The sequence below is a fragment of the Recurvomyces mirabilis genome (genome assembly GCF_035927965.1).
Source record: "Recurvomyces mirabilis strain CCFEE 5264 chromosome Unknown scaffold_12, whole genome shotgun sequence".
NCBI classification, from domain to species: Eukaryota; Fungi; Ascomycota; class Dothideomycetes; order Mycosphaerellales; family Teratosphaeriaceae; genus Recurvomyces; species Recurvomyces mirabilis.
The window spans coordinates 273,394-284,381 of NW_027041946.1; the positions used below are offsets into that span (position 1 = coordinate 273,394).

The following is a 10,988-nucleotide window of genomic DNA, read 5'->3' on the forward strand; positions in this document are numbered from 1 at the left end:
AAATCCACAATCTCGTTGCCATCACGGATCTGTGACCAATTAGTGATACGTCAGCGGCTTCATATTGGATTGATAATCTTGTGGCAGCATGTATCTTCTCCATGTCGAAGGGCGTTGAAGGTGGGGCATTTCAGTGAGTCAAACTACCTTCACTTCTAGAGTCACAATGGCTGTGTGTATCTGTATACATACGCCGATCGAACACTGCCTATATTTATACAACAACCCAGAGGTATATGACAACGATGACTAGAACAAAGATGAACGGTCCCAAGATCAGCGACAACGACACCGTTGAGTGTGGTGCCGAAGCTGCAAAGCACTTCCTTTTTGCGGATGGATGGCGGAATCTCAACCATGGTATGTCGAGATTAGTATATCACGACGCCTCCCACATTATCAAAACTGTTTCCTATCCATTGAGAAATAAAGACGACTAACACATGTCAAAGGCTCCTTCGGCACCTACCCAAAAGCCATTCGAGACGTGCAACGACAATTCCAAGACGATGTCGAAGCCCGACCAGACGCCTGGCTCCGTCACATCTACCCAGACCTCTTGGATAAGGCACGAGAAGCCGTCGCAGAGTACCTCCACGCACCCACACCAACGATCGTTTTCATCCCCAACGCGAGTACAGGCGTCAACACAGTGCTTCGAAACCTGGTGTTCGAGCAGAACGATGTCATTATCTATGCTGCTACGACCTATGGAGCATGCGAACTAACGATCGACTACATCGTCGAAACGACACCCGCCGAGAAGGAAAAGGTAGATTACACTCTACCCTGCCCCGACGAGGATCTCGTCGCCGCCTTCTCGAACAAAATCACGGCCCTCAAACAAGCCGGCAAGAACGTCCGCGTCGCAGTCTTCGACACCATAGTCTCAATGCCCGGCTACCGTCTCCCCTTCGAACGCCTCACAGCCCTCTGTCGCGAACAAGGAGTCCTCTCCTGCATCGACGGCGCCCACGGCATAGGTCACATCTCGCTCGACCTCACAACCCTCGACCCGGACTTCTTCTTCTCCAACGTCCACAAGTGGCTCTACGTGCCCCGCCCCTGCGCCATCCTCTACGTGCCCGAGCGGCATCAGCATCTGATGCGGAGTACGATCCCGACATCCCATGGTTTCGTGCCGAAGGGGAGGGATGATCAGGTGTCTCCGTTGCCGCCGAGTAAGCATTCGGGATTTGTGCATAGCTTTGAGTTTGTGGCGAGTGTGGATAATAGTCCTTATCTTTGCTTTAAGCCGGCGCTGGAGTGGAGGGGTAGGGTAGTGTGGGAGGGGGGAAAGGGAGAGGAGGCGATCTATGGTTATTGTGTGCAGCAGGCTAGGGAGGCAGGGAGGTCCGTGGCGAAAGTGCTTGGGACGCGGTGTATGGGCGAAGAAGGGGATGAGGCGAGGAAGTGTGCTTTTGTGAATGTCAGGCTGCCGCTCGACTTTCAGAAAGATGCTGGTGGTGATAAGGGGAGGGCGATCAGGATGGCGCAGTGGATGTCGGAGAGGCTGGTGGAGGAGAAGAACACGTTTATTGCGTTCTTCTTCTATGCTGATGCGTGGTGGGTGAGGTTGAGTGGCCAGATATATCTTACCATGGACGACTTTAAGTGGGGTGGCGAGGTGTTGAAGGATGTCTGCGAGAGAGCGAAGCGTGGTGAGTGGGAGAGGAAGTAAGTATATTGATTGTTGGATCTTAGGCAAGATGTGGACAGAGCACGGTCGGGGCCGGCATTGTAGATGTTCCGTATAGAGGTCGAACATGTGGTAAGATAGGCCTTCCGCGAATAACGAGAATTCTTGGTGACGATGATTCCGGGAAGCATATTTTTGCTTGGCCAGATATTCATCGTGAACAGCCTGTCATGAATAAGAAATGCGTCGTGATACAATAGTGTTGCGTGAAGCTTTACGTAACCCCTTGGTCGAAGTGGTTGAACAAATAATAATGATTGATGGCAGCCCAAGAACAGAATGGCGCCACGTGGCGGTGTACATCTGGCAAATATCTCGCAAAACCTACTCGGCAGAAGGCGGATCGCCTAGACTGTGGCTTCGGAAGTAGTCGATGTAGGTGGCGTTATTCCAACAGGATTTTGGTGGATAGTGTGGTTTTGCTTGTCGCGAGTCCAAAGTACAGTATTTGACATCCTTCCTTTCCGCCCGCCCCCAATTACCTACATCTAACGAGGTCGAGAAGTACTTGTTCCTGGAAGATCAGCAAACGAAAATCCTCCGACCGCACCGTACCTGGAAGATTGTCTTATATAGGCGCCGATCTTCGCCGTCCCGCATTGCGAACGACCTATTATTATTATTATTCTCCACGCGTGAAGCGCAAATCATCAGCCACCGCATTTTGCCAAGGGCCTGCAGACTCGAGGTCGACAAATCCCTCTTTTAGGAAGAAGCGGCAGTGAATCGATCCAATCCGTACACTTTCCTGTTTTCCCTCTGCGTTCTAGCTGCTTCAGGCGGATTCCGAAAATCCAGTAGTTCTAGCGGGGTGCACTTCACTGTTCACTGTTGCTTGCTTGCGCCCAAGACCCACCAACACCACCCCAACATCACAATACCAGATTACCGGCGCCATGGCAGAATTCGTTAGAGGTGTGTATGATAATGTTGTTATAGCTGGAGTCATGCTAATCGTGATATTCAGCCCAGATCTTTGGTGTCGGTCCACCTCCGCGCTTCCACGAGTCCCACGATGGCAGCTAATACGATAGATAGACGACCTTCGAGATCACGTCGAGATACACCGACCTGCAACCGGTGGGCATGGGAGCCTTTGGGCTAGTATGGTGAGTCTGGAGACTCGGAAGATATGTGAAAGGGCGATGTATACTCATGACGGCGCAGTTCAGCAAAGGACCAGCTCACCAGTCAAGCGGTGGCGGTAAAGAAGATCATGAAGCCCTTCAGCACTCCCGTGTTGTCGAAGCGCACATATCGTGAGCTCAAGCTGCTCAAGCACTTGAAGCATGAGAATGTATGTCAGAAGCGGCCTAGGGTATGGTAATGGACAAAAGGGGATGCTGATTACTGGAATAGGTCATTGGACTTCAGGACGTCTTCATCTCACCACTGGAGGATCTGTAAGCATCGCAGTGTCTGCTCAGACTCTGTGCCATACTTACAGGCTATCAGGTACCTCGTCACTGAGTTGCTCGGCACCGATCTACACCGACTCCTCACCTCCCGACCACTAGAGAAGCAATTCATCCAGTATTTCCTCTACCAGATTTTGGTACGACGAATTAGAGTTCTATTATTACAAACAGCATACTAATACCGAATAGCGCGGCCTGAAATATGTACACTCCGCCGGCGTCGTCCACCGCGACCTCAAACCCTCCAACATCCTCATCAACGAGAACTGCGACCTCAAGATCTGCGACTTCGGCTTGGCACGTATACAAGACCCACAGATGACTGGCTACGTGTCGACCCGCTACTACCGTGCCCCCGAGATCATGCTTACATGGCAAAAGTACGACATTGAGGTGGACATCTGGAGTGCCGGCTGCATCTTCGCGGAGATGCTGGAAGGCAAGCCCTTGTTCCCAGGCAAGGATCACGTCAACCAGTTCTCCATCATCACAGAATTGCTGGGAACGCCTCCGGATGACGTTATCAGCGGTATCTGCAGCGAGAACACCTTGAGATTTGTGCAGAGTCTGCCAAAGAGGGAGAGGGTGCCGCTCAAGAACAAGTTCAAGACTGCTGATCCTCAGGCCATCGAACTCTTGGAGAGGATGTTAGTATTCGACCCGCGGAAACGTATAAAGGCTGGTGGGGCGCTTGAGGACCCATATCTTGCGCCCTACCACGATCCCACGGATGAGCCGGAGGCGGAGGAGAAGTTCGATTGGAGCTTTAGTGATGCCGACCTGCCTGTGGACACATGGAAGATTATGATGTATGTTCTCCTACTAGATTTGTGGTTTCGCCGCGGTTACTAACATGAGATTCAGGTACTCCGAGATCCTCGACTACCACAACGTCGACTCTGCTCAAGCCGAATCCGCTGCCGAAGCACAAGCCGCTGTCCACGATGGTCAGGTCGAAGCATAGCGCTGCTTCGCCTCGTCCCCTGATCGGAGCCGACCTTGAGCTCGGCGTCAACAAACCTGCTCAATCTAAGATGGACGACAATGCCGATCTCGACAACATGAACGTGGCACGGAGTCCAATTAGAAGAAACCGGCAGTGGGCAATCTATGGGAGAGCAGGCCAACACATTTGCTTTCCTAAGATGGATCGGAAGATATGCAGCTACGGTGCTGGCCAGTCGCCGCACGTATGTAGTAACATAACGGGATTATGGTCGTGCCTTGGTAGGCATTAGAATAAGTAGCTAGACATCATGAACATTTGAACAACTGGTAAATTAGTCTTCGGGTCGATCTGGCGGTGGGCATGGCCGCTAAATCTCCTTGATGTGACCGGCCCATCGATCTGCCCATATGTGCGACATTCACATTCACATGCTCAGGTTGCAACGCCACCTTTTGCAGCCACAGAAATGCGGCTCTGCGCTGCCTCGTGACGGTATCACGAAGCTTCGAAGCTTTATGCCACTGCAGATCTGCATGTGTTGGTCGTGCATGTACTCAAGTGACGCAAGTGTAGCTAGCTCTTGAGGAACGCCATTACACTGAATACTTTTGCTGCCGTTGCAGGAGATGCCTTAGCCCGGCCAATACGAGGACATGAAGTCCGTCCCATTCCACACCGATACTGGCTGAAAGCGATAGCCAAGATCTAGAGATTTTGACCATCATGACCTTCAAATCTCTCGTCTGCGTCGTGGACTTTCACCATGCCCGTGGCCCGGAGATCGAACACTGGATCGGCGTCCCCGAGGGCAGCGACCCAGCGATCGAGAATGACTGGAGTCTAATACCATACATGGCCCTCCCAGACGGCGCCCACCAAAGCGACGAAGAATTTAGCTACTTCTCCCTCGTCTACAAAGCCAGCAGTAATGGAGGCGAGGACGTGGAACCGACGAGTGTGTTTGGGATCAGCTGTATGCAGCAGATACCGGCCGACTCGCTGAAGTGGAAGAGTAAGGACGTCACGCGCAGTGCGGTGCAGAAGGCCGTGGTAGCTATTACCGAGCAGCCGGAGCGGTTCTCCAAGTTGAGGGAGAAGTTGAGTGTGGTTACCCGGGCGTGGTTCGATCAGAGGGATTTCCGGGATACGGAGATTTTGCAGGTGGGTTAGTGGGTGTCTTCACGCGGTCATGATCGAGATGGGTCAGAGTGCTGATGATGAGAGCAGCGTTTCCAGGAGAATTTGTGCAGAGAGCCGCCGCCGAGTATGCTGGAGGATGATGGTTATCAGTACTTTGGACTTAGTTTGAGGGAGCTGGTGCATCAGTATAAGTGGCAGATTCTGGTGTTGTTTAAGTGCTTGCTCCTGCAACCTAAGGTGAGATCTTTCACAGAGTGATCGATCGCTCTACTTCTTGGTCGCTGACATTGGTACAGATGCTCTTCTTCGGCTCCCACTGCGAACACATCTGTCAGATGCAATTCTCGCTTATCTCGTTGATACCGAATCTCGTTCGATGTCTACAGGATTGTGCTGATCCTCAGATGAACCATCATGCCGAAAGCCTACGGAAGCCTGACGCAGTTAAGACGAGTGACAGGGCCTCTCTACTAAATTACCTTGGTGTGCCTATGCAATTATTTGGCAAGGGAAGCGTATTCGGACCATACACGCCATTACAACAATTGGACATCCTTACGGATCTGGACACGAAGAGCTATGTTGTCGGTAGCACAAACGCTCTGCTCATCCAGCAGAAAGACCGTTACTGTGACGTTCTGGTTGACCTTGATGAAAAGACAGTAAACGTGCTCTCGCCCACTCTACGAGCTGCAGTCACATTGTCCACCGCAGACCGAAGATGGATCGACTTTCTAACCCAACAGGTCAATGAGACGTGGGATGAGACTGACCCGTCCAGACCGAAAACCCACGGCTATGCGGGTAGCGAGGAATTCATCAGACTACAGTTCGAAGAGTACCTGCTGGCCCTCCTGTCTGCGGAGAATTATCATCAGTACCTTGCCAAACATGGCAGCGATGGTCATCCGAAAGCACTACTAGCCGATATTGACGGCAATCCGTCAGCAGATTTTGCACCTGGCTTTCTCGAAGCTTGGCGGCAGACAGAGAACTACAGACTCTGGGCGAGGAATACAGATAGCCACCTGTTCGACATAGTGGAGCCACGACATCCATGTGCTGGAGGTCTGACGATCGATGATGTTCAGAGAAGGTTAGCAGCACAGGTAGCCGAGCTTCATCTTGACGAGCGCTTCAATCAAACGAGGGACGTGGTCAACAAACGACTAGCAGATGGACGGACCCAGGTTACGGGAGCGTTCAACAAGGTCTGGGCCGATATCGAAGTGATGCGTGAAGCACAGCGGAAGAGGGCAGAAGAAGGACGAGATGCTGCTGCCATGGGATCACCACCTCGACCATCATCGTCGCGAGGCGGCGACGAAAAGAGTGGTGCAGCAGCTACGTATGGCAGACCTGATCTACAACAAGCGCAGGCTAGCGTTGCCGCTGCAAGTCAGCGAGCAGGTGCTTACTTGAGTTCATGGGGTACCTGGGCTGCGGAGAAGCGGAAGACGGGCTGGAACAGAACAACGAGCGGACAGGGTACTAATGCCGAGAGCAGGCCCTCTGAGGATAGGCCAAAGGTAACGACTGTTAGTGAGCTGGAGCGAGAGGACGCACACAAAGTCAGGCCGGAGCCTGTTGCGGAACCGGGCGAGGAGAAGGGCGATGCCGGATAAGAGATCTATATTGTGATAGTAATGATAAGGTCATAATGCATGCATCAATGTCGTGCCCGCCAACCCCCACCCCATGATCTACTTGGGTATCTTTTCTCTCAGCTAGCCACCCAGGACGCCATTCCCGCTGCTAAGACTGCCATAACACCCGCTTTCCATAAATTCCTGGTACGATCAGACAACTATCCCTGCGTTCGTATACGCTTGATAGACGGTTTCGCCCTCCACTGATCTCCCATGACCAGAAGCTCTCACAGCCAGCCACTCAAAAGTACTCGCAACGTCCGAATGACCTCTGGCACAGCGTCAAGTTCTCGCTGCAAATGCGCTCGCAACCAGATACCGCAACTATCTTGTCTTTGTGCTGCCTCGTTTATGATTCGTTCAAGCACTTCTTCTCCTCCATGCTCAAGCAGTCGATTGAGTATATCGCCATCGATATGCCTGTCGACCGGACTTTCAATCGACGTTCGCAGCATTAACTCGCTGCCCTCGGCTGTGCTTTCAACCATACCCATAGGCAGGGCTCGCTCGTAGCGTGCGTATCCGATATCATTCACACTGTATGGCGGTTCGTGGCAAGAATATGGTGAGAGCAGCGGACTCCATTCGCACAATCGTTGTAGCCATGAGAGGCTCTGCCAGAGCTTATTGTCGAGGAGAGCGACACCTACCAGCGTGCCGTCACTTGCGATGCCGATGATGTTGTCTTTGATGACACCGGCAGGTAGTAGAGCTTTCCATGGTGGGCGGATGCCGGCTTCCTTGATGCGTGTCAAAGATCGAGGCATTGAAGCCTCGAAGAGGATGCTGTCTGCGACTTGACCATGTAGCGTCGTGTCCGTAAATGATCTGCAGGCGAGGCCGACGATGTTTCCAGCTTTAGTAGTCAGCAGACTAATACTGGTCTCTGTATCGACGTCGACAATGAGGTGGCTCAGCGATGCATCAGCTCTTGGACTGCCACCGACCATAATCAGGCGTGAGTTCACCTCGCCTTGCTCATCTGTGTACTTTGGTTCGAAGCGTAAAGTGATAAGCGAGTCCTCTAAACTCGAGACATAGATGAGAGGTGCCGCGACAGTGACGTAGATGCCTGGATGAGCTAAAAGCAGAGGTGAGGTAATCACCGACCACTTCCGCGAGTCTGGTGCGAAGCGATATAGCGCGACATGGCGTCCATAGCAGACGACATAAGTCAGCTCATCATACAGAGCCAGCGCATACACCGGTGCATCGAACTTAGTGGACTTGCCTTCCTTGACAGCCGTCACCTCTCGGTTGGACTGACTAGGCTGTAAGAACGTCACTCGGCCTCCTTGCGAGCCATCGCTTTTCACGTAGCTTCCACCAACAACGACGAAGGCGTAAGTCTTGTCCTTCTCATCCTGGATCTCCTTGAACGACCACTCCATCAGACTGTACACACGTTCGCCAGGCTGCATGTCGTAGGTGTATGTGGACTCATCCGCCCGGGCTGGTATAAAATCCAGAATAGGCCATATCTGACGTCTCTCTTCGGACCTGCCATTTGGAGCTGAAAACGTCCTCACTCCAATCTTCATAGAGGCAACCACTAGACTTTTCTGACTTTCGCAGTACAGCAGTCGATTCGGCGTACCTTCGAGATGCAGTTGGCGCGGGACAGCGTGAGGCTCATCAGTGACCTGACCTATCAGAAGTTGGTCGTCCGAGACCATAATCACAGAACCACCCAAGGTCGTGTCACTGAGATAGTCCGAGATGGGCAATTGCGCACAAGTAGCCACTTCGCCTTGAGGTAGTTCAGGCTGGTTTTTATCGGACAGCCAGATATTGACGATAGCAACGTGACTGGAATCGGAGCCATCCCACGACACAAGGCACATATCGGTGCCGACACACATATATGCCTGAGAGTGGTTCTCGGCTGTCAAAGTCAGCTGAACTGAACCACTTCCTACCCGGATCTCGTGTTGGCCAAGGACTTGTATGCCTCCTTCCTCCGAGACCGAGAACAGTATGCTTACTAGTCGCCCATCTCGAAGACCGCACAGCGTCAGGAGTATCGCAAGATCTGGAGGCCGTAATATCACCACCGAGTCGCAAAGGCTCGACATCTCGTGCATACTCGTTGGTGCAGACAGGACATGACCTCGACTGATCTGGTCTTGTTGGATGAAATGTGCAATGATGCCGTGCTCTGCTGTTGACACGATTGCAAGGGTACTAGTATCCAATGCCGAGCATGCAGCTGCTAACGGCATCGAGGGCAGCGTTATACTCGGTCCGTCCAGAGATTGCATATCAGATAGCGGCAGGGTCATGAAGGATAAATCATAACGACCATTACACGACCCGATCAACAAAACCCGATCGTTGTACAAGTCGATCGCAGCGGCAAGTATCTCAGTTCCATCTCTACAAGGTCTCTTTACAGTATCCTCAAAGTTGGCGACCAGGCTCGTAGTCTCACAGACACCGTGTTTGGTGACCTGTAGAATACTCTGATGCGTAGTTGACGCTGCCATAACGGTCCGCTGATCGGTGAGAAGTGCATCGGTATCGATGACACCATCGTCCAGGTCCAAGCAGATTGTGCTCGTGGGCGTCGTCAGAAGTATGAGATATGAAGCCGTCTCAGCAAATGATAATGCCCACACACCAGTGACGGCAGGTAAAGCCCCAGGTTCACCCACCAAGGACAGACGAGCTTCTAGGCCGTAGCGGAGCTCTGTAACCGAACCATATGGCTGACGGCCTGATGTTACGAAGATCGCATCTCTTGCCCGAAGTGCTCTCCCGTGCGACTGCGGTAGCTTCGTCATGCACATATCCGTAGCTGATGCCCAATTTGTGATGATCTCGACAATGTCCATTGTCATAGTGTCCGCCCAATCCAGGTCGCTCACTTTGCTGAGCCCGTCTGCTGGCCAGTGACCAATCTTAACCACATAGCCAGAGCACATCTCACCCGCGACTGCGAGCACGTCGGGATCTGCATCGCGACCGAGCGATGCGAAAGCAGTTCCGACATGGCAGTCGAGGTTGCCTGCCACTGTGATAGACACAGTATCGTATGAGGTGGCCTCCAGTAGAGACACAAGGCCGTCTTCTCGCACGACGTAGACGTGATCTTTCTCCCGTCTAGCAGTTGGAGTTCGAGCCGGACGACACCAGTTGGTCCAAATTGGCCACCGTGCTGAATTACCAGGCTGTTGGGGTTGACCCTCCATTGTCATGGAGAGTGCGCCTGTCAACGAGCCCGAGCGAATGTCTTTGTACCATGTCGCCTCGCTCCCCGTGACAACAAGGAATGACGCGTTACGAAGCGGGATGAGTAGACTCGGTACTGTCCCGGCGGTGGAAAGTGGCAGAGCAGGGTGCATCTGAGCACTGAGTGGATCGGAGTTGTCCCGTTGTCTCTGGTCGGGATCGTCATGGTCCTCTCTATGCCAGTCGATACAGATAGCTTTCATCTTGCGATCATCGATCACAATAAGCAAGAGGATGATTTGCGAGGTATCGCCGTCAGGAGGGATCAAGAACTCCATGCACTGTATTACACCTTCAACTTGTAGTGCTCGTTCGGCGATGACAGGGCACCAGTTGGGATCGCGCTGTCCGATCTCTTGTCGCACATGTCTTCGAGACTTGATCGAGTAGATGACAATCTCTCTTTCGTTCGCAGCTACAGCCAGAGCCCTAGATTCCGGATCGACTGCCACATGTTCGCCAGGTTGGAGTAGCATGCGATCGAAAGCTGGTAGTGGGCATGGTTGCTGGACGAAGCTATAGTGGCCATCCGTGTCTGCTGCGAGATACAAGAAGACAAGATCCTTGGTACTCAGAGTCAAGACTAGCACATCTCGTGGGATGTACCTTTCACAGCTGTCGATGCCCATTTCCTCTTTGACCAGGAAATCGTCGTCCGGTAAGTCATCCTCGATATTGATAACAGAAGCCGCGCGGATTCGTGCGTCGAAGTCGTCTTTAGTGGTGATATGCTCAAGATGGCCGCCAGGTAGGATCTGCCTGACATGCACGAAGTCATCGCCAACGAAGATTGCATCGTTCAGACTTTTGTCCCGGGTTCTTGCATGAAGAATCCATTGCACCACAGGACTCCTGGTCACAGTTCGTGTCAAAATACCGATGCCTTGTCTGTCCACCATCTC

General features: G+C 52.5%; 4 protein-coding genes across 4 annotated transcripts; 3 read left to right on the forward strand and 1 right to left on the reverse strand.

The window, feature by feature from the left end:
- Nucleotides 1-260: 260 nt before the first annotated feature.
- On the forward strand, nt 261-1,681 carry LTS14_005119 (uncharacterized protein; the record flags this gene model as incomplete). Its single annotated transcript, XM_064837818.1, has 2 exons — nt 261-360; nt 453-1,681. The coding sequence occupies 2 exons, from the start codon at nt 261-263 to the stop codon at nt 1,679-1,681; spliced, it is 1,329 nt and encodes a 442-aa protein (XP_064694522.1).
- Nucleotides 1,682-2,915: 1,234 nt separating this feature from the next.
- HOG1 (MAPK protein hog1) lies at nt 2,916-4,081 on the forward strand (the record flags this gene model as incomplete). Its single annotated transcript, XM_064837819.1, has 5 exons — nt 2,916-2,996; nt 3,059-3,102; nt 3,155-3,254; nt 3,307-3,926; nt 3,982-4,081. The coding sequence occupies 5 exons, from the start codon at nt 2,916-2,918 to the stop codon at nt 4,079-4,081; spliced, it is 945 nt and encodes a 314-aa protein (XP_064694523.1).
- A 708-nt stretch (nt 4,082-4,789) lies between these two features.
- LTS14_005121 (uncharacterized protein) lies at nt 4,790-6,831 on the forward strand (the record flags this gene model as incomplete). The annotated part of the gene is made up of 3 exons (XM_064837820.1): nt 4,790-5,227; nt 5,294-5,443; nt 5,503-6,831. The coding sequence occupies 3 exons, from the start codon at nt 4,790-4,792 to the stop codon at nt 6,829-6,831; spliced, it is 1,917 nt and encodes a 638-aa protein (XP_064694524.1).
- Nucleotides 6,832-7,082: 251 nt separating this feature from the next.
- On the reverse strand, nt 7,083-10,985 carry LTS14_005122 (uncharacterized protein; the record flags this gene model as incomplete). Its single annotated transcript, XM_064837821.1, has 1 exon — nt 7,083-10,985. One exon carries the CDS (start codon nt 10,983-10,985, stop codon nt 7,083-7,085), a length of 3,903 nt encoding a protein of 1,300 aa, XP_064694525.1.
- Nucleotides 10,986-10,988: the final 3 nt, after the last annotated feature.